This window comes from Panthera pardus, unplaced genomic scaffold (genome assembly GCF_024362965.1).
Source record: "Panthera pardus isolate Hobbes unplaced genomic scaffold, ASM2436296v1 HiC_scaffold_10, whole genome shotgun sequence".
In the NCBI taxonomy this organism is placed as follows: Eukaryota; Metazoa; Chordata; class Mammalia; order Carnivora; family Felidae; genus Panthera; species Panthera pardus.
The window spans coordinates 16,498,511-16,520,231 of NW_026526655.1; the positions used below are offsets into that span (position 1 = coordinate 16,498,511).

Below are 21,721 nucleotides of genomic sequence, written 5' to 3' on the forward strand. Positions count from 1 at the left end.
ATCTCTCACTTGTGTTTGTGCCTGAGATTCAGTCTGGAATAGCTTCGGGGGAGAGGGAGAGGGAGAGAGAAATAGGGCAGGGTGGGTGCGTGTGCCCGCGCACGTGGGGACGCGCACGCGCCCTCTTGAAGCACCCCTAGGGGAGATGCCAGGCTGCCCAATCCAGGCCTCCGGAGAGGTGCTCCCTGCTGGATTAACTTGAGCTGGAAGGTTCCCTTGTGGGATGATGGCATCTCTGGTTGCTTTCCTTTCCATCAAGATACCTGTCAGATATGGTCAAGCGTGTTTGTTTGAAGTTAGCCCCAGTTCATGTTTAGTGACAATTTATTTTCACTTGTTCTCTTGTTTCCTCTGAGTTAGGGTTTGGCAGTCGTGTGTGTGCTGGGAAAGAGCAGGACACTATGATGTTGTTCCCCAGGGGCCATTGTTTGATGTCTGTTTTCGCGTTTTCTCCCGATTTGGTAACAAACAAGAATATGCATTCAATTTAGGAAGACCCCCCCTAATCTCTGGCTGTACAGACCAGCTTTGTTAGGTAAGATTACAGATTTCATGAATGCCCCTCTTCTCCCTGTAATGGCACATTTGTGTCATTGTCACTCACAGCAGAGCTCGACAACAGCGGGCTGGAGATGTGACCGTCACAAGGAAGAAGAGGGCAGCCTGGTTTTAAAGATCTCAAAATACCCAGCCCCCACCCCCCGACAACACACCCGGTAGAGGACCGTTTTTGTGTCTGTTTTCGGGGAATGAAGAAAGTTTGCTACTCAACAGGCAAAAGCAAGATCTCAGCTTCTGTAAAAATAGCTGCAAAACGTCACACATGTGCAGAGAGAACATCGTCGCTTTATTTGGGTTCATCATAATTTGCATCATCGTGCCACACTGCAAACGTAGCTACAATGGAGCAGTACTTTTATCTATGTTGGAAAGGATATAGATTCTTTGCATGTCCTACAGTACTCCGGGAAGAGTTGCAAATTCTCCTGCCGGTATAAAATTAAAGATCTGTAAGATGACTCTGGAGGTGGGATGAGGTGCAGTTTTACTCAGCTCAAGAGGAGCTCTTCCAGTGCCTTTCCTGGCTTGCCAAAATAAAGAAGCAGGAGGCGTTCTCTGTACCTCCAGCCTTTTGTGAGACGTGGCTGCAAGCTCTGTGGAGGTGACGCCACAGGCCTGTGGACCGACCAGCCTCTTACTTCAGAGGTTATCTTTCTAAGACAAACCATATGCCACAGTATTGAAGAGAACCATACGACTGGTACGCCTTTGTCCTGGGAAGGAGTGAAACGGGGACCGGGGTGGGGGGGGGGGCGACAAGACAATCCTTGACACTCTTCTTAAGTAGAATGAAACTATTGATTGAGACCGCCATTTTCTTCCCCGTTAAAGCAAGATGTCTCTTGTTTTCGCTTGTTTGTTTGTTTGTTTTCCCAATAGCACCATCGTCCATTGCTTTGGTCCAGGCTAAAGAAGTTACAAGGTACAGTGTTGCTCTGGCTTGGCTGGAACCAGATAGACCCAACGGGGTGATCTTGGAGTATGAAGTCAAGTATTACGAGAAGGTATTACTTGGATGAGCAAGCTTCCTTCCTTCCTTCTTTCTGTTCCTTCCCTCCCTCCCTCCCTCCCTTTCTCCCTTCCCTCCTTTCTTCCTTTGTCTCTCTAGTTTTTAGCCAGTTGTAAATGCTGAGTACCAGTGAATTTCAAGACCAAATGCATTTTGTTTCCCAATCGAATCCAATTATGAATTTTATATATTAAATCCGTTATCTTGAAAAATAGGAAAAATACATTGTGTTCTAATATAACCATTTTTTTTTTCTTTCGAGTAATGGGAATCAAGATAGCGAAGAAGTTCTTATATATAAGCCTTCTATCAGTGAGAGTGACTCATAAAAGTCGAAATAATGATCTGTTTAAGTAGATCACTGCTATTCAGAATCAAGGTGTGGGTTTTGATGACTTTTAATAGAAAATCGGGGAAGGAAAATTACATTTTTCAGCCTCTTAAAGTTATAGAAAGACATTATTTTTACAAATAACTTGTCTCTCATAAAGGACAGGATTCTGAAGAGAGCTATTTGCATTCACGATTGTCTAGAAAATGAACAATTGACTTCTCTTTCTTTTTAAAGATAATCACTTATTGGCTTCCTTATTAAAAGCAGAAAAGGGACAGGATTTATTTTTCACTGAAACCAGATTACAACATTTTTGACATTTTCTAGACAGAAAATAGAAAAAGACAAGAGAACTTCTTACAGCTATTTCTCTTAAATTGTCAACTGTGGAGTGAGAAAAGCCACCAACCATCGTCTGATGTTCTTTTCAAAAAAGATTATAAGTAAAGGTCTGGATATGGTCAGCGTCAGTGGTGATCATACCTGAACTCCACGTGTCTTTCCACATCCAACATGTAACAGTGGCACTTCCCACATCAAAGAGAATATAAGGTTTAGAGAGTTTATCAATCTCTACTTTCAACTTCTGAGTGCCCTGGCCTGGTTCCTTTAAAATTGGGCCTAGAATAGGTGAGGGATTTATTTAGCACCTTCCCCAATTTTATCGTCCCCATGATGCAGGATCAGAATGAGCGAAGCTACCGGATCGTCCGGACGGCTGCCAGAAACACGGATATCAAAGGCCTGAATCCTCTGACTTCCTACGTGTTCCATGTGCGAGCCAGGACAGCAGCCGGCTATGGAGACTTCAGTGAGCCCCTAGAGGTCACGACCAACACAGGTATCAGCTGCTGAGGCCCTTTTTTACAGTCTAGGTGAAATCACATTACAGTGAAATCCAAGGAGCTGTACCTCATTTTTGGTCAGGCAAACATTCTGTTGCAACGAACACTGCGTGGAAATAAGATGTCTGTAACTTGGAAAATCCCATGCTATTTAGAAAAGAGCATTTTTCGTATTATCTAACCTGTCTTTTTGTATGATTGAAAATGTTTTCTTCTTCTTCTTTATTTTTTTATTTTTTTATTTTGAGTCTTCTATAAATGATGAAAGAGGGGGCTGCTAAGTAGACCGATTGAGCCTTGTATAGCTCTCTTACATTAAGATAGGAAGTTTTCTCCCTGGGAAGAGTAAAGAAGGGGCCCTTTCCCCCCACCCCTTTTATTTCTTTCTAGGAATCTGTTTTAACCAAGTCAGGTCGGTTTTTTTTAAAAGCCTCTTTGGACCAATATATCAAATCTTTCAACATTGTGAGTTGGACCAACTAATTGATTGAATGGAAAATGTTAACAAAGGACATGCCCGATGAATAAGCAGTTTCCATAAGATGGCTCCCCCTATGTAATTAACCAACCAAAGTTGAGCTTACTTGAGAAGGAGACGGTAGAGAAGAATTTTCAACGTCAGTTCTCGAAAGTAATTTTATTCACAAGTTGTGAAATAAAATATGAATATAAAAACAGAAGAGGAAGTACTCTAGAATTGAATCTGAAGGGGTTTGACATTTTGGGGGGATATTCCTGGAAGGCTTCAAAGAGGACGTGGCTTTTGAGCTGGGCAATAGTAAGCAGGGTTTTGATAGATTTGGGGTGAGGGCTGGGTAAGTATTCAAAACTGCTTGTCGTTTTTGAAATTTCCAAGTGTGCTTCTCACTAAGGAACGCATCAGATCATTAAATAAGCATTAGGGCTGAAACTAGAAACGGAAAGAAGAAAAAACAACGGGCGGTAATGTTTACCAGGGGATTTAAGAAGAATCTTCTGGTTGAAGTTCTTCATGCAGTTATACAGAGAACGTCTTCATCCCATTAAAGCTCCCCTAGAAATCCCATTGTGTAAGCACTTACCGAAGGGCAAGAGAGGCTCTGAGCGGTCCACATGGCTTCAGCACTTTGGAACTCGTGCCCCAGGCAGACAGACGTTCTAGCTCCTCGGACCTTCCCAGAAGTGATTGTTGTGTCACTGTCTTTGCCAGTGCCCTCCCGGATCATTGGAGATGGGGCTAACTCCACAGTCCTCCTGGTCTCCGTTTCAGGCAGTGTGGTGCTGGTGGTCATTCTCATTGCGGCTTTTGTCATCAGCAGGAGGTAAGCACTTAAGCCACTCACTGCCCACCCCACCCCCCATCTCGGGTTTTTATGAGGGAGCTTTTTGTCTCCTCCCCACAAAGCTGAGGCTTTTGATTAACATCATAAACAGGGCATGTGCGGTGGCCAGCTCCTTGCTCTTGGCTTTGATCTCCCCATGTCCCTGCTGGAGCTGTTGGCTGTGACTGGTGGCAGCTGAGAGTCCTGGAAAGACCCAGCTAATTCCTGGAAACCCAGCCGAGAAGCAAGCCAATGAGAGATTTCTAGATACTCTGAGCTGTAAGGTGTTACATTTATACCTCTCTTAAGCTCGGACTTACTGCCAAAGGCAAAAAAGAAGCCGTATAAAACGTGGGTCCAAAATTTGAGCCCTACCATTGGTCAGCTCTATTACTTAAACTCTTTCCGTCTTTTTTTCCCCTTTTATAAAGTAGGGCTAGAGGATCTTAGAAGATCTGCCCGTAAGAGTTACTGACAGAATTTTGATGGGTAAAGTAGAGAAGTCAGCACACAGTAGGTGCTTCAACGTGAGTTCGGTGAATAATAATTGCAACCAAAGCAAATAATTGGGCTCCACGCGCAATCTTCTTTCAGGAAAGGCCATCAACAAGGAGAACCGTTAAGCATGCTGTGGGCATCGCACTGTTTTTGGAGATGAATCTGAAACAGCAGATTACTTATTCTTCTGTGAAAGTCTACAGACTAACTTGATACTTGAAAAACAGTCTAGAAAAGAGAGGGAGAAATGAAAACGACCAGGCAGCCGATGTTTTTGATTATTGCGCTCCCCAGAGGCTCCCGAGGGATGCGGGGGGGGGGGGGGGAGGGACGGCTACTTAGCTCCAATATGTGCCCACTTCTAGGCTTCTCCAACCTTCACTCCCCTATGCTGTCCACTATTTCACAAGGTGGAGCTTTTGGCAAAACAAATTTAAAAAATTAAAAAAAAAAAAAGCAGAACCTGGGGATGTCAAAAACGATCATCTTAAACATAACCGCTTTCATGTAATAGAAGAGGAAAATGATCTCAGAAAGGCGCAGTACTGGTCTAGGATCATTGCGTTGCCTTAATAGGAGACCCACTGTTGGCTTACCCAGCAGCCATGCTCGGCTCCCTGGCTAGGGTCTGTTGTATCCTGTCTCTCTCTGCCTCTGCTGTTGGTGAACTAACCCGGTGATATCACGACAATGCCTCTGGCCGTTGCCACTGGCCTGAGCAAGCCATGGTGCTTTTTCCTCACTTTGTGATACTTTATAATTAGGGTGATGACTGTATATCCTAATTTGCCCGGATGGTCTCAGTTGTCACATGTATTTATTAATATCATGCCTCCTCTCCCACTGTCCCGAATGTCCGGTATTGTAGAAATGAATCACGGTCACTCTCCTACAGTATGGAACAAGAACTCATCGTGAGCAGGCACCACCTACATTTGTCATTGTGTTTGTTCTTTTCGGTGCAAAGTCCATAGCAGCATGTTTGATTAGAGCCGTGAGTTCCATCCCGAAGAACCACGAACCACTTATTCCTTTTGCTCTGTTACACACATGAAACATACATAGACGTGCCTGTCGCACCCATGTATTGCTATATCTCAGTCTTTGGAAACTTCAATTTGGCCTAAACAGAATTTGACTTTTTTTCTCTAAGATTTTTTAAAAAAATGTTTATTTTTGAGAGAGAGAGAGCATGCAAGCAGGGGAAGGGGGATCTGAAGCAGGCTCTGCACTGGGCAGCAGCCAGTCCAATGCGGGGCTCTAACTCACAGACCGCGCGATCATGACCTGAGCCAAAGTCGGACGCTCAACCGACTGAGCCACCCGGGTGCCCCCAGAATTTGAATTCCAGATGGACTTACCTTTTCTGGCATTTGATTGTGGAAGTCAATCAGGATGAACCTCTTGCTTGTCCATTGCCTTTGGGTCTTGCGTATGTCCACATGGCGGGCACACAAACACACGGGCAACTGTGTGCAATAGTCTATATCCATTTCTGATGGTGGGATGGGGGGGTTTATGAAAATCACATGGGCTCTTGCTTTCATTATCACACATTTCCACCTCTGAAAATTTGACGGTGCATCGCAATAATTTTTAGCAGAAAGGAAAGACATTTAAAAGTCTCAAACTACGAAAAAAATTCTTAATTTCCTCCACCTCAAAATAACTTTTGGCTAAAATTCAGCACCATGTGATGCTCGGAACCATCTGAGAGGATACTCGTTTGCAGAAAGTGGGTCTCGTCTTGTGTCTCAACCTCCTCTTTGATGTTGATGGGAGCCTTCGTCTATGCGACCAGTGTTTCTTTAGCGTTACCTTTGTCTTTTCAAGTTACCTTAACGATACCAATGCAACGGGAATATTTAGGAAGAAGTCACCCCATCTTAAGTTTCTTCCGGATGTTCTGCTTTGACGAAAAGAAAGGAAAAGCGCATGAAAATGTCATGCAGGAAGACAGGCTTATTAAAAGCTTGGAGCTATAGAACATAGAATCGCAAACTTGATGACTTGATTTCCGTGCTGCCTTTATTGATCACTTTATTCTTTAGGACAGAATGGATAGGAGGATGCATCGGATTTCCAATTATGAGTCCCCACCTTCGAGAATTGAACCTGTCGAGTTACCCAGCGATGATTCTTGTCCCTTCTCCCCCATTAAAAAAAAAATGTCACTTCCCAAGGCTGATAAACACTGCTTGGTGATTGGTCCTCAATGGATCACTTTTTAGAAAATGAAATGTCAACCCCTTGCCCTCCTATTGATTCTTCTTTAGTGTCGGCCATAAAGCTGTCACGGAAAAGCCGCCTGGAGCCAGGTAGCTGACAGGCTTTGCACCCGCTGATGCACACTCAGCTGCTTGTCCTCCACACGCAGGCTGTGTGTTCTGTCACGCCGCAGTACAGATGTTTCAATGCGACAAGAACAGGTGAAGAGGGAGGAGACGGGTAGTGCGGACAGAAGTCTGGTCCGTGCTTTCAGTGAGAAAGGTGGTAAGCGGCACCCCCAAATGATCTCGCCGACCAGTCTGGAAACCAACCCATGGAATATCCTGGCTGGGAAATGATAGGGCTGTTGCTTAACGTTTTAGAGCCACAGAATGTTGATGGCGGAGTCAGTGCCAGAGACAGAGAGACCCCCTTTTAAGGTGATCCCCCTCCAATGGAGGCCCACATGATGCCATGTGAGATTTTTTTTTTTTAAGAAGTAGAGGGCTAGGACCCACACAGCGAGAAAAGTTTCAGCCCTTCTGATCACCTCAAAGAAAAATCTGTCTGGTGCTAATTTGTCATTGAGGAAAGAGGAAACGGCCTCAGGCTCACAGCTGGTATCTTGCTAGAATTTTTTTTTTTTTTCTTGATAGCAATTGTTTCATTTACTATATTTCCTTTCTACTGAGAAGCCTGAGCTGTAGGCGAGCCAGGGTAATCTCCATTTCTTTCTCAATGAGGAGATCCCCTTTTTCCTTTCGGCCAACTTGCGTGTATAAACCATTCAGGGAGCTCAGGGAAACCATCAAACTCCCACATTTATAAACTTTATTTACGTATTTGAAATGATACGCCGAGTATGTTGGCTTAAGACGTATTGTATGTTTTTACCACCCACGTGATCTTAAGCTAATTACCTTACATTTTTTTAGAAGCGTCTACGGTCCGTGTGCCCTTCGGCCCTTGAGTTGTAATTAGAAGACTGTGTCAGCTTTGTGGGCACATGCTGTCCTTGCTGCGGGGCCGTTTGCGTGCCGTTCGCCTTGTATCTATGCGATGCTGTCCCTAGAAAGTTTATCCCAAACCACGCGTGTGCGTTCTCCCAGAAGCATGACACCGTGTCCCCATACTGCCGCAGGTATTTATTTGTGGTCTCCGCAGTGGAACCACTTTATTGCTAGCTAAAGTGATTTTTGAAAGGACTGTTAACAATGACATCATAAAATGCAGCGAGAAGGTCATAACCTCCGGGACTGATGATGGAATGTGTTACGTTTCTCTGATCCCTGCTCCTCTATTCGTGACTTCATCAGGTTATCCCAAATACTATTAATCTGGGTTGCTTTAGGCCAGTGTGCCCTTCCCCCAAATAATATTTGATTATTCAAGAAAAAACTTCTAAGAAGAGACTAGAATACAAGATGAGTCTCTCCTTTCTCTTTTGGTGATCAGAGGCAAGTATTGCCTGATAACCAGGCATGGAGGTTTTTATACTGACTTTCTAATGATGGCTGGTTCTACTGGGTTATTGTTATGTCCATTCATATTGGGGTATACTGACTGTCCCCTTTTTAATAGAATTAAAGAAAAAAACAAGTGAATTGATTTTAAGAAAATAAATGAGGTGGTTGCAGCAAGATTTCTGAAAACATACATACCCATGGCTCTGGTACAGGAAACTACTTAATTCTAACACTGGCATCTTCTGTATTAGGATCTCGAGGCCTGGCGAGGAGGTTAAACAATTAACTAAACCAAGGTCCTACAGCTACTTAGTCGCCTGATCAGGACAGGAATCCATCTTCCCTGGCTTCCAATACTGGCATAGATTATTTTCATGTCCTCTGAACTGAAAAAAACTGACCCACGTCAAAAGCCCACGCGGACGGTCCGAGCGGACCCCGATTTCAGGAGTCTCAGGGCTGATGGGAGCAGTCGCAGTCTGTGAAGTAATGTGCACGCCTAACGCACACTGTAAAGTCAGACTTGGCACGTTGATTTTGTCTTCGAATGAAGGCTGCGATTTTCCACTTTGGAGCTAACTGTTCGCGTGATGCTGAGCCAGTTCCCATTCCGTCTGTATCTATCTCGCCTGGTGTCCTAATTGGAATATTATGATCACATAAGAATGAATGCACTCAAATGTTAGCCTCAATTGGCTCTGATGGAGTCATGTAAATTCATACAATGAGGGGGCAGATGGTACTCTGGGAACATTTCTAAACAACTTGCGTGCAATTGTACGGTTCAATTCCAACCATTTCAAAATGTTGCTCATGAAGAACATTTAGACATCATTTGGTGCAAGAACAATGACAGCTTAAGGAAGGGGAAAAAGAAGGATGGCCTCTATGAATCTTCATGGGTGATGCCATTAAATGCTGCAAAGGGTCCTCCTGGAGCCGTGCTGGTTATTACATTGCTTTATCTTCTTTAATCTGCACTTTAGCTGAATAAATTACTTACCTTTTACTAATTAGTTTTGGAACAGTGAACCACATCAATCAAATCCATCCACTTGATCAGGGAAGTTAGTATTTTAATAAAAGCAGGGTTTTCCTGTGCTGGGCCCCTGCCACGCTCCCCCTCCAAGGTTTTGTTTGTTTTATTGAATAGTCAAGGTGCCAGAAGGACACATTGGTTGGGAGGGCAGTGCTTGGGGCTCACGCTGTTCCTCAACAATGCCTGCTAATACCCTGATTCCGCCCCCCTTTTGACAGAGGGCTGGGGAGGGCTCAGCTCTGCCTCCCAGCTCCACCTGAAGGGGAGGCTTTCCTCTCCCTCCTGCAGATGAAAGGTCCCGGCTTCCTTCTGGAGCATTCACTAACAAACCCCCCCCCCCCCACCCCACCCTGTTACAATCAGATTGCCCAAATCCCAGGAATTAGAAAATCTTCAGCAACAAAGGATTCCTTCTGCCATTCAGGTGATCGGCCTTGGATGTCAGTTTAGAGTTAGCACTTCTTTAGGCTGTGTGGTTTCCTCCAGCCTGGCCAACCCAACTTCAGCGGGCTTTCCTGGAACACTAACGTACACTTTGTCCAACCCTGAGCCAAGGAAGAAGAGTCATCAGGTGACAAAGATGGATCCTGACTTGGGCATTTCCGTTTCCAGTGTATCATGGAAAAGCTAATCAGGCTACCATTCGTCTTTGAACAGTAATTTCTTGTGTTTCTTTCCCAGCATTTTCTGGACTCCTCGGGGGGTTCTCTCCTCCAAGGAACACTGCAAGTCAAGAAGTTTCTTTAAGACTACACCTTCCCCTCTAATTTACTTCCTCCTTCTATGTTTAGAAGTCTGAGGAAGGGGTGGGCGTGGCCACCTTATAATTAATGACCCCTGCCATTTTGCATTTCCTCTGGCTTTGCACATATTTAATGGAGGTGCTTGATGTAAAACAGATAACTGCACTCCTGGACAGCTGGAGGCTGTTGTTTCTATTGGGATATTTCAGGGTCTTTTTGACCGACTCGCTGGCCATTTGAAGTTGGTACCAAAGCTCTCCTCTGCTCTATGCATTGTTTTGCTTCTTTAAAGGAAAGACATTCAAATCAGTATTGGAAATCTTAAGTGGTTCGAGAGATATACTTGTAATTTTAGATCATGCTTTTAGGGACGCTGATAAGATACAATCGCACAGACTGGCAGGACCCTATCACACCCCTGGGACCTCGCCACGCGTTTCCCTGACATAAAATCTTGTTTTCATAGTCCCTGACCTAACACTTCTATTTCCTTTAAAAGGGGAAGGGGGTGGGGAGGGGCCGAGGGGACTACATCTCCCATCCAGACGCTTGGTTTCGGGACATTTCGACGTGTTGTGTTTCCTTGATGAAGCAATGGCTTTTCAAAGCAGTGGAATCCAACTTAAGTGGATATACTGATATAAAATACAGTATTACTTACAATAACTCTCATCAGATATCTTGATATAACTTCATCTCCACTACGAGGGGCATGTGAAATAGTGAGCGGATCAGGGGAGACGCACTCCTGTCCTTGCTAAGAGGGTCGTGGGTGAATCACTTGCCCCATGCGCTGTGGAACTGAGCATGTCTGTCTGGCTGCCTACTTCCCTGGGGTTGTCGTGAAGATAGGATTCAATAATAGACACGATGGCTCTTTAAAAAGTTGAAAGCAAAGTAAAAATGCAAGAATTCTACACGCTTGGCAGTTAACTCTAGTGACTGAGGTCTCTGTTTACCAAGCTGCTTCCTGCTTTGTAAACAGTTAGGGGAGGGGATGATAATGTGTCCGGAACACTCTGAAAAGTGAAATGCGGTGTACAAGTGGAAGGTGGTATTACTTGCAGGGAAATGACAATGCACAGAGAGACATCTGCAGGCCCTGAGGGCCCGATCGCAGAGCTGGATCCTGCACCAAGGACAATCAGGAGCTGATGGGGGACCGTGATGGGACTGCATCTCCGGTTGTCCAGTTCGGCCCCGTTAGGTTCTCTGCTGTTCTCTCTTTTACACGATCATCCCACCCTTCTCTACTTGCTCAAAGTTCAGGGGTTCAGGGGTCCAGACTCTGATAGGACCACACTGCCGAGATGCTTTATGGCCTCAGTTTCCTCATTGTAAGAAATCTGGACTTACCTTGTCTGTAAAGGTCCTAGAAACTAGGAGATGATTATAAACTCCAGTGAACTCCAGTGTACTTTACATTTGGGACAGAAACACAAATGCACACATCTTATTCACTTATTTGACCTCATCGTCCCCCAAACTTTAGAAATCCGTTGTACCAACTGAGTTGAGCTTTTGATTCATTTCAGTGATATACACACACACACATATATATACACACATGCATGCATATATAATGTACCAAAATTATTGATTTAAGATTTATACGTATTCAAGATTTCTGACTCCCAAGACTTTTGTAACACCCAAAGCTCATTTCTTTAGGACATTTAGAGCAGAATACCAAATGTGAGACCGTACGCCATTATTTTGGAAAGAGATTTCGGCTACAAATGGAAACTTCTCGTTTTTACTCTTTCAAGTTTCCTACAAACTCTTAAGGAACGTGATCAAGTAGAAAGCGCAAATATTTACCTTTTAAATTTTCATTAATAATTTAGGAGTTTGTAAGCAGCAGCTGAAACCAATAACCACAAAAGTATTGTTTTAAGAATATCATATAATATGATAATGAGGTTTTTGTCAATAACCACAAAACTATTGTTTTAAGAATATCATATAATATGATAATGAGTTTTTTTTCTGGTAGTGGTTTTTGTGGTTGTAGCAACAGGACTTACTATTACTTAGCACATACTGAACATTATCGCCATTTGATTTGTGCATAATTCACCCATGGAAACTTATTTTACTTTGGAATATGTATGGGAAAACTAGCCAATAAACTTATCATCTATCTTCAATAAGAGAAATTGATTCTGGAGATTTGAAATTATATTATAAAATATTTGTTTTATCACCTTAGTTTCTAACATTGTGGGTAAGAGCAGAGACTCTGGGGGCACCTGTTTAGTGCAGTTGGTTAAACGTCCAGCTCTTGATTTTGGTTCAGGTCATGATCTCACATTGGTGACATCAAGTTCTGCTGAGGGCTCCACGGCCCTCAGCTTAAGATTGTCTCTCTCCCCTCCCCCACTAATGATTTCTCTCTCTCTCTCAAAAAAAAAGACAGAGACACAATCAGTTCTGATTGTGTTTGAAACCATTATTCACCAGCAAACTTTCCATAAACCTCGGTTTACTTGCCTGTGAAATGTGCACAGCATTTTTATCTGCCTGACTTATATATAGTATGGTAGCAAAGAACTTATCTTGTGGCTTACTACTTTTGAAAATATTGGTGTGTGTGTTTTTTTTTATTTTTAATAGACGGAGTAAATACAGTAAAGCTAAACAAGAAGCAGATGAAGAGAAACATTTGAATCAAGGTACAAAAATTGGATTAAGAATACATTTTATTTTTAGACTCTGTCTCGTGTTTTCAGTTTAGAAATGCCTGCATTAAATTCATGTGGCTATCAGTATTATAGTTCTTTCATAGAATTATCTAAGTAACGTAAAAAAAAAAAAAAAAAAAAAAAAAGTAACGTAGTTATTTTCCCCTGAAATAAGTGATTTGGGATTGTTTCGAGTGAGGTTAAAGATGGGGGTTGGGGAAATTTCCTTTCGATTCTTCTTATTCCTTATTTTACTGTCTACCCTGAAAAAGTATCGGTCTTGCTGGTCATTTGTGTAGCTGGGTGACAAGGCTTAACAGGTGACAATTTTTCTCATCTTTGTAAGATACAGTTTTTGGAGAGGAAAAGAACAAGGAACGAACAGTAATCGCTCTACCCCCAACAATATGTGCTGTGGCATTCAGGACTACTAATATCTCTTTAGTGGGTTCTGCTTATTCGGGGGTGGAAGAATAAATTCAGAGAACTGGCCCTAGAATGACTTGACGAGGTAGAAGATTCCTAAGATCCAATAGAACGTTTTGAGATGATGGCGTTGTCCTCTACCTGCCCTGTCCAAGGCATTAGCCAGTAGCCACGTGCACTATTGAATACTTGAAAAGTAGCAAATGTGAATGAGGAAGCACATTTTTAATTTCTTTGATTTTAAGTGATTTACATGTAAATAGCAAGGTGTGGCTAATAAGTGCCCTATTGGACAGCAGCACAGGGAGGTGGAAAGAAGAGACAAACTAGGGGTAGGAAGAATCATCTTGAGAAAGATTTTCTTGGCTACAGCATATAAAGCAATAAAGGCTATGGAATGTCTGACAACCTTCCATTTAGTCACCTTATTTTCTTTCTAAAACCATATTTTTAAAATTTGCATGTGGTATATATATTTTTAAAAACAAACATGACTTTTTTTTTTTTTTTTTTAATTTAAATGAGATGATGAAGACAAGACTGATAGTTCTGGAAAATCAAGGAGATTAGGCCAACCAGTGCCCTACACCCTTTCTGTGCCCCAAAGCCCTAGGAGCTCTGGCAGGGAAAGGAGAGGTCCCAGTAATTGCTGATGCTTGTTGTCCCAGCAGCCCTGAATTTCGGCTGCGAGTTGTCTGTGGGGTTTGGCTGAATGACACTTCCTGATATTCTAACCATTCACAACTAGGCTATAACGTTTTCTCCAACTGCAGCTTTCGGATGACCTTCAGTGTCTTTACTTATAACACCTTCTTCCCAAAGCAGAATAAATGTGGAAGCCCAATACAGAGTGTATATTCTCCAGTCAGCTGGCTAGCATTGTCCCTCTTGTCTATTTTAACCTAGCTTTCATCTTCCTTTGTTAATTATCGGTCACGTGCTTAATTGGTCCAGATATCGGGCACCGTGTAAATATGGCCGATTAAGAAAGGAAGTCCCCATTATCTTCCCTGAGCAAATGTAGCTGCAGATGGTGGGTGGGACACGAGCAACCGATTTGCACAAAGGTATTCAGCTAACACATTCCAAATTTTCTTGTAGAGACTCTCTTTTCCTCCATGGGATGGGTTGTTTTTAAAATTTCCTCCTTGAAGGGTGAAGACATTCCAGGAAGTCAGTAGAGCTGTGGCCTCTTAAGTAGCTAACAATTCTTTGTTTACCCACTAATGAAAACCAGAGCAAGAGTTTAAACATCTCTGTATGTCTATTGCTAAGTATGTTTGTCATGCTAAGAAAACTTCCTCTGCGAAATATTTTTAGACGCGGACAACTTAAATTCGTTAGCGGTTTCTGAGAAGTATTCTGCCAACCTGTCACGTGTTTCTTACTTAGGTGTTAGAACTTACGTGGACCCCTTTACCTATGAAGATCCCAACCAAGCAGTTCGAGAATTTGCCAAAGAAATCGACGCATCCTGCATTAAGATTGAAAAAGTCATAGGAGTTGGTAGGTGTTTGAGTGTCTCTCTAATAAGCACGCTTATTTTCTTTGTGGATATTAAATATACCCATGCGGATTATACAAACGTGTACGAACATATCGCGCGTACAGGTATATATGTAAATAGCTGTGTACGTGAAATTCCCTTGATCTATGTAAAACATTAGAGTGCCTGGCATGTAAGTAGCACGCAACAAATGTTAGCTCTTACTTTCATCTTGAATGTGTTTCTGGCCCATCGTTGATTCGTTTTCTCTCCCAAAGGTGAATTTGGTGAAGTATGCAGTGGGCGTCTCAAAGTGCCTGGCAAGAGAGAGATCTGTGTGGCCATCAAGACCCTGAAAGCTGGTTATACAGATAAACAGAGGAGAGACTTCCTGAGTGAGGCCAGCATCATGGGACAGTTTGACCACCCGAATATAATTCACTTGGAAGGCGTTGTCACCAAATGTACGTGGGGCGCTCCTTTTACAAAGCCAAGTTAGAAGTTCCTGGCAAATTAAACACACATTTTCTTTCCAGGGAAATGACAGATGGAGCAGACCCACTGATTGCTAATGGGAGGAAATCAGTGCAGGACAAGTCATTAATCTTGCAGTCAGCTCTCAATGGGTCTATGGTTTAGGCTGATACCCTATTTCCAAGGCAGCTTGTGTGAGATTTTAGGGAAATTAATATTGCAGATTTTTGGTCTGCCTCGCCATCTTTCAAACCTTTGCTAGACCAAACTGATTGTCACAGGGTAGGCGCAAGCAGATGGTAAGCAAAATAAAATGTAAGTACTTTTCGTATGAAACACAACAAAAGCTCGCCACGCCTCGTGCTCGAACCTTCAGTCCCAGATGCAGGGAGTGAATCTTGGAAGTCTATTTACAGCAACACCTGGTTGAACCTTCCTTTTTTAGCCCATTAGCATTCGCGGAGCCTGCGAACCACGCTTCAGTTAAAATACGACCCAGCGCAACAGATGCGTTTTGTGAAGCAAACCCTGAATACATCTGTAAGGCTGGCTGAGACCCATTTTTAAGGCACCACATGGACAGTGAGCTGAAGCGGTTACTACTGAAGGGTGGCTCTGTTCTAGGAGCCGCAGTACCTCCTATTTCATTACACAGCAAAGATCTTATAAGCCCCGGGGCCGTGTCTCCAGGAAGGCCAAGGTTCCTCTCACTTGATTCAAGGTGCCCGTGAGAAGCACCCTCAGTGAACACGTGCAGAGTGGGTAAAAGGGAGCCGTGGGGAGAGAAGAGTAGGTTAAAAGAGTGAAACTTTGGCCATTAGCTCTGGGGTAGAGCAGAAAGTAAGACCCAAGAGCACATCATCTTTTAAGAAGAGACAATAAGGAGGTTCCTAAAAAGTGAGAGAAAGTGTGCCTTCATTCAGAGGTCCTCCTCAAGCTTAAACGTCCATCAGAATTCTGGAAAACGTGTTCAAACAGTTTCCTGGAGCAGGTTTTATTCCTCAGGTGGGGTGGGGCCCATGCGTTCACATTTCTAAAGATCTGGAAGGTGAGGCAAAGGCTTCAGGGCACCGGACTTGGAGGCTCCCGTGTCCACGCCACTGCTAGGAAAGCATGTGATCGTGACCAGTTAGTTGCTCAAGATTTCAGTTTCCTCATCTACAAAATAGAGATAGAAAATAGAACTTGCCAAAGAAGGTTATTTTGGATGAAAGACCTCCCGTGTTTGGCATAATGCTTGGCAAATTTAAACAACAGAAAACTTCCCTCAGTGTTAAATGGTAACGCTATGTCTTAAGAAGTACACCTTTCCCCATCATCAGAATCCCTCAAAAACGGAACCTTGGTGCCAAGGGTATGTGATTTCCCACCTAAGGCGAAGGCTATGATTAGCACAGAATACCTCTCTTTGCTTTTTAAGATTAGTTTTACAGACAGGATATTTTTCTGTTGCCCGTTGGCCTTCGGAGCTGCCCAGAGCCCTTCACTACCTTAATTGAAAGATAACATTCTGTTTAAATACTTCTGCAGGGGTCCAGTTTCTCAAAAGGAGGCTCTGTTCAGCTTGGGGTGTGTTTCCGGCTGCAGACAGTGATTTTCGTAGCACCTCTGCAGAAGAGAGGAGAACCAGGGGATCCCTGTATTAAAGTCCCACCGCGCCTCTAAAACCCGTAGCTATTACAGCTGTAACTGTTATAAACGACTGGATGCATTTGCATAATGCAGTTGTCACTGAGTGAAAATGATTTAAAATTTCCACCAGAGGAATTGGCCCCTTCCCCCACTCCACCCCCCTACCCCCCCCCCCCCCCACCACGTCCCTGCCTGTTTCAGGGGAGGAACCACCTTCCCTCCGTGAGCCCAGCTGAGCCCCATTTTATAAGCCCCTCTGCTTACGGAGACATTCATCTTTATTTCTCTTGGAGCGCTCATAAAGATTCTGACAAATGGATACTTTTAATAAACAGAAGAAGGAATGTAGAAAAATCGTGAAGACCTGCCAACAGTCAGAGGAGGGAGGCGCGAGGGCACAAAGGTGATGTGGGGGTGTGTGAATTCATTACCAGCAGTTACTTGAAGAACTTTTTAAGCTGATGGGGAGATGATACATTCCCTCCACCACCCCTCCCCCCGCAACTCTCTTCTGGGGCTTCTACTCTCTTGTCCACACCTCCAGAGGGATCTGGTGAGGTAGAAGTAGGTGTTAATGCAAGAGAGTCCATCTCACTCATTGGTTGACGAAGTATCTTTTGATTGAGTTGGGTTCATTACCACTCACTTGGATGCATTTGGTCTGTCCGTGGCCGCAGATGTAGAGGGTAAATGAATCTAAGACAGAGAGCTTCGGGGCACCTGGGTGGCTCAGTGGGTTAAGCATCGACTCTTGATTTCGGCTCAGGTCATGACCTCAGGGTTTGTGGGATCGAGTTCCCCACCGGGCTCAAGCACCGAGCCTGCCTAGGAGTCTCTCTCTCTGCCTCTCCCCACACCCTCTGTATTTTCTCTCTCTCTCTCTCTGTCAGAAAAAATTAATAAAATTAACTTATTACAAATTTATTTAATAATTTATAAAATAAGTAAAGCAAAGAGCTTCCTATTTATATTGAGGGAGGACAGAAAAGGTGTTCAGAGACGACTCCCTCCAGCTGAGGGGAAAGACTGGACGTGGTTTTCCTCACCCTTTGATCGAAGCCACGACTTGCCCTTTTTCTGCCGGATTTTTTTCATTCATCACTGAAAATAAACTCTCCATGGTATCATTTCCTCATCCAAAAGTTTTACCTCGGAAAGATTGCTTAGACATGATACCAAAAACACAATAAAAAAAAAAATGATTGGGGTTCCTGGATGGCTCAATTTCATCTCAGGTCATGATCTCAGGGTTGGTGAGTTTGAGCCTCCCGTCAGGCTCTATACTGTCTGTGAGGAGCCTGCTTGGGATTCTCTGTCTCCCTCTCACCCTGCCCCTCCTCCCTTCTCTCTCTCTTATAAGTTTAATAAGTAAATAAACTTTAAGGTAAAAACATTAAAAATAAATGATTTTAAAAAATGATAACTTGGACTGGTAGGAGATTGAAAATTTCTGTTCTTCCTAATTTTTGCCTCTGAAATAAAGACATTTCCCCCCTCCGCACATCAGAACAGAGTGTATTCTGGGTGGCAAAGGTATTAAGTTAGGATGGTTACAGGAACTTTCCAGTGGTGACCTACCCCAGTCCATTTTCCCTGACTGAATGTCTAAGTCCAAACCGTCCACAAGTATAGCAATGAAAGTGAATATTTTTGATTTATCAAACGAGCATTTTATTTTCCTCCCGGGGAATCTTTTATGTTCTCTTTGCTTTAACCTTTCCTTTAGTACAATATTGAGGATTTACGTCCCCGCCCCAATTCCCTCCCACAAACACTATTTAAAAAGAAGGAGTTTCAGATCTTGAGTCCATTGCCAGCCATGAAGAAACTAAAGAATGATTCCTATTTCCTAAGTTCCTCAGAAAGAAAACTAAAGTAAAATAAAAGTATTGTCCCCCCCCCCCCACTTCTCCCAAACCTTAAATTCATTTTATTCTCTTTGCTAAAAACAAACACACACACACACACACACACACACACACAAACAGGTGAAGGGGAAGCAAGGATATTCTAGTGCTGAATTAACTTGTCTCCGTTGAAATAATTTCCTGCAGCTCTTCTCTGATTTTTGTTTTTTTTGTTGTTGTTGCTGTTGTTGCTGCTGCTGAAGTTGTCCGCTTAAAAGACCAAATAGGATAACTTTTTTTATAGATAGGAAAGGGAAAAGAAAGGAGATATCTCCCGATCTGAGTAAGGTGGCGTTGGGGCGGGGGGGGTGGGGAGGAGAGGGGTTAATATTGTGCATGCTTGAGCTTTAAGATGTGTCTGAGTAATGAAGTATCCTGCGTAGTTACTGCTCTTAGAAACTTGAGTTTCTCTAAATAAGTAAAAAAGTTTCTCTGTCCATTGATTCCTTTGGCATCACACAAGTGGCTCTTCTGGGGACAAAATAAATTAATTATCCTAAAGATTTTTTTCGCCTTTAAACAGGCCGGCCCATTTATCTTCTTCCCCTTTTGCTCGAGAGAGCAATTATCCATTCATGTGCTCCCTGGATACCGGAGGCCACTTTAGTTAAAGACCTTGTCAACAGGCCACCCAAAGGGTTAACCTTCCAGATGGAATTTAAACCTACCCGTCCTTTTAATATTTCATTCCTAGCTCCCCACAGCTGAGGCATAAGCTTGGCTTGTTTTAATTAAATTAGATCGCACAAGACAGGTGTCTTGGCAGTAAAATTGTGCACAGCCCATTTTTATCTCATTAACTGCAGTGCTCATCAAGGGTTTGTGTTTTTCTTTCTGAAAACTCTAGGTAAACCAGTAATGATCATAACAGAGTACATGGAGAATGGCTCCTTGGATGCATTCCTCAGGGTACGTGACTACTTTATATTAAACCCAAGAATGTCGGTATTTAGAAAACTCTAACAGACTCCTTGTGTCCATTCTGTTTAGTTGTATTCATGGAATTTTTTAATGGGGCAAGGGAAGAAGAGGAGAAATGGAGAATGATGTGATTTTTAAAGGCTATTAAATAATCCATGTTCAATGAGGGTGGTATTTGATTTATTCTTGCATTGTGGGGCTATGTGAGCTGTAGATTCATTACAGTTGGATAATTTCCATCTACCACAGGAAGCAAACCCAGTTCTTAGGATACACTCTACTAGTGAATTAGTGACTTCGGTCAGAAAGGTCCGGAAATAGTGTGGCATTTCACTGCATGCTTGATACAGAAATCAAAAAAGATCTAAGTAATAATAAATGCTTTGGTGAAAATTAATTTGGCCTAATGCTAATGAGATTTTTCCTCATTCCTTTCCTATGCAGAAGAATGATGGCAGATTTACTGTCATTCAGCTGGTGGGCATGCTTCGTGGCATTGGGTCCGGGATGAAGTATTTATCGGATATGAGCTACGTGCATCGAGATCTGGCTGCCCGGAATATTCTGGTAAATAGCAACTTGGTCTGCAAAGTGTCTGATTTTGGCATGTCCCGAGTACTTGAGGATGATCCGGAAGCAGCTTACACCACCAGGGTAAGGAGGATTTGCGACCTCTGGGTTTTGACTCTGATGAAACTGTTCCTCTTTTCTCACTTTGATGTTTAAGCCCTTTGTGATTTTGTAAGTTTCCTCATCCTTCAGAGCCTCTTCATATCCAGGCATTCATTTTCAAGCTGTATTTCTGAGAGGGATTTTGAAACCGCCTTAAGATGTGTGACTGCTTTAAAAACTGCAAACTAGAGCTTTGAGTAATTATTGTATTTATTACACTTAATTTTTCTTCTTTTCCTTCCTTCCTTCCTTCCTTCCTTCTTGTTTTCGATTTTCCATTTGATTCTTTTCTATTATTAAAAAGTCTTCTGATTTTAAACAAGGTAGAGCAGTGTTTCTAGTTGGTTGGCCACTGAGTCTGAGGATGTGTATACAGCATTTATAAATCATTTACACTGTGCAAGGAGTTTTCAACTTTAATGGCCTTTGTTTTACTCCTGGTAGATAGGCCAGATTAGGGCACGGTTAAGAGTTATCAGTATACAGTCAATGGCTATCCTCTCTTAGCTGGACAATCTGAATGTAAGATACTAATGGAAGAAACAGAATCCTAAAAGTGTTTGGCCATTAGGGCTGGGCACTGCTGAAATCAACGGAAAGCAGACATTTTCCTCCTTTGATGCTCACTTTGCATTTACAATCCTAAGCATTGTTTTTGTTTGTTTGGTTGGTTGGTGGGTGGGTGGGTTTCTTTTTTTTCCCTGGTAGTGTTCTATGGCCGTGGCTCTAGCTTTGAATCTTACACATATATCCACTTTTGAATTCTAAGTCCATTCATGTAAGAAAGAATGCATCTTTGTGAATACTGAAGATCTTGTATTTTTACCAGTTAGTTGGAGAGGAAGATTAAAGGAGGCTTTGAGAATGATACATTTACGTAGATTAAACCTTAGCCAACTAGTTAAGGAAGGTGGAAGGCAGCACAAGCGTCCTTCTGTATAGAACAAGTAGAAATGTAACACGCTGGGTTTTCAGTGTTTCAGTCACACTGCAGTGAATCAATGTAGTTTCTAGTACTGTTTAGTGTCTTGTTTAGTAGCCTCAGTAAAGCAAGCTTTCAAATGATGCTCTCTGGAACCACTGGAGTCTCAAGTTAAGTTGTATTAATTTCCCCAGATGGAACCTTAGGCAATTTGAAACTTGATTAAAAACACCTTTCACCTAAGTGTAATAACCAAACAATAGACATTTGGGGCAAAGAAAAAAAAAAATCAAGCACCAATTTTAAACTTTTTCTGGGTAATAGTCAGTTCCTTTGCCACGTTTGCAGGTGCCCTCCCTCCATTAAAGTCAGTAATGACATTAGCATCTGCTCCTTGTCTTCCTCTAAGAGCCTGTGTAATGTATTATCTTCTAACCATGTTAAGCATCTTTCTCATGCTATATAAAAGTAGGACGGCAGTGTGGAGGATAGAAAATTTCATATTTAACTTCCTTAGTTCATGACTCCAGAAGCAATGTTAACTATCGCCATTGTGCTGCTGGGTGAGAGAATTCAGCAAGAAGTCAAAGTGA

At 42.8% G+C, this 21,721-nt stretch overlaps 1 protein-coding gene and 1 long non-coding RNA gene across 6 annotated transcripts in view; one reads left to right on the forward strand and one right to left on the reverse strand.

Annotated features, from left to right (window-relative positions):
* The window catches only part of EPHA4 (EPH receptor A4), a 149,716-nt gene that overhangs the window by 112,138 nt on the left and 15,857 nt on the right, over nucleotides 1-21,721 (forward strand). For all 5 annotated transcript variants that reach the window (XR_002078986.2, XR_002078985.2, XR_002078987.2 and 2 more), the window contains 8 exons: nucleotides 1,441-1,565; nucleotides 2,586-2,745; nucleotides 3,939-4,050; nucleotides 12,621-12,679; nucleotides 14,507-14,620; nucleotides 14,879-15,064; nucleotides 19,461-19,522; nucleotides 19,979-20,188. Coding sequence is in view for 2 of the 5 variants with exons in the window: in XM_019445811.2 (XP_019301356.2) it covers nucleotides 1,441-1,565; nucleotides 2,586-2,745; nucleotides 3,939-4,050; nucleotides 12,621-12,679; nucleotides 14,507-14,620; nucleotides 14,879-15,064; nucleotides 19,461-19,522; nucleotides 19,979-20,188 (1,028 nt within the window). In the remaining 3 variants the exon portion in view is untranslated. The remainder of the gene's footprint in view (nucleotides 1-1,440; nucleotides 1,566-2,585; nucleotides 2,746-3,938; nucleotides 4,051-12,620; nucleotides 12,680-14,506; nucleotides 14,621-14,878; nucleotides 15,065-19,460; nucleotides 19,523-19,978; nucleotides 20,189-21,721) is intronic.
* On the reverse strand, nucleotides 3,372-3,942 carry LOC109265004 (uncharacterized). Its single transcript, XR_002078988.2, has 2 exons — nucleotides 3,811-3,942; nucleotides 3,372-3,659 (listed from the first exon to the last, which is right to left on the reverse strand). It is a non-coding gene; the product is annotated as an uncharacterized LOC109265004 (long non-coding RNA).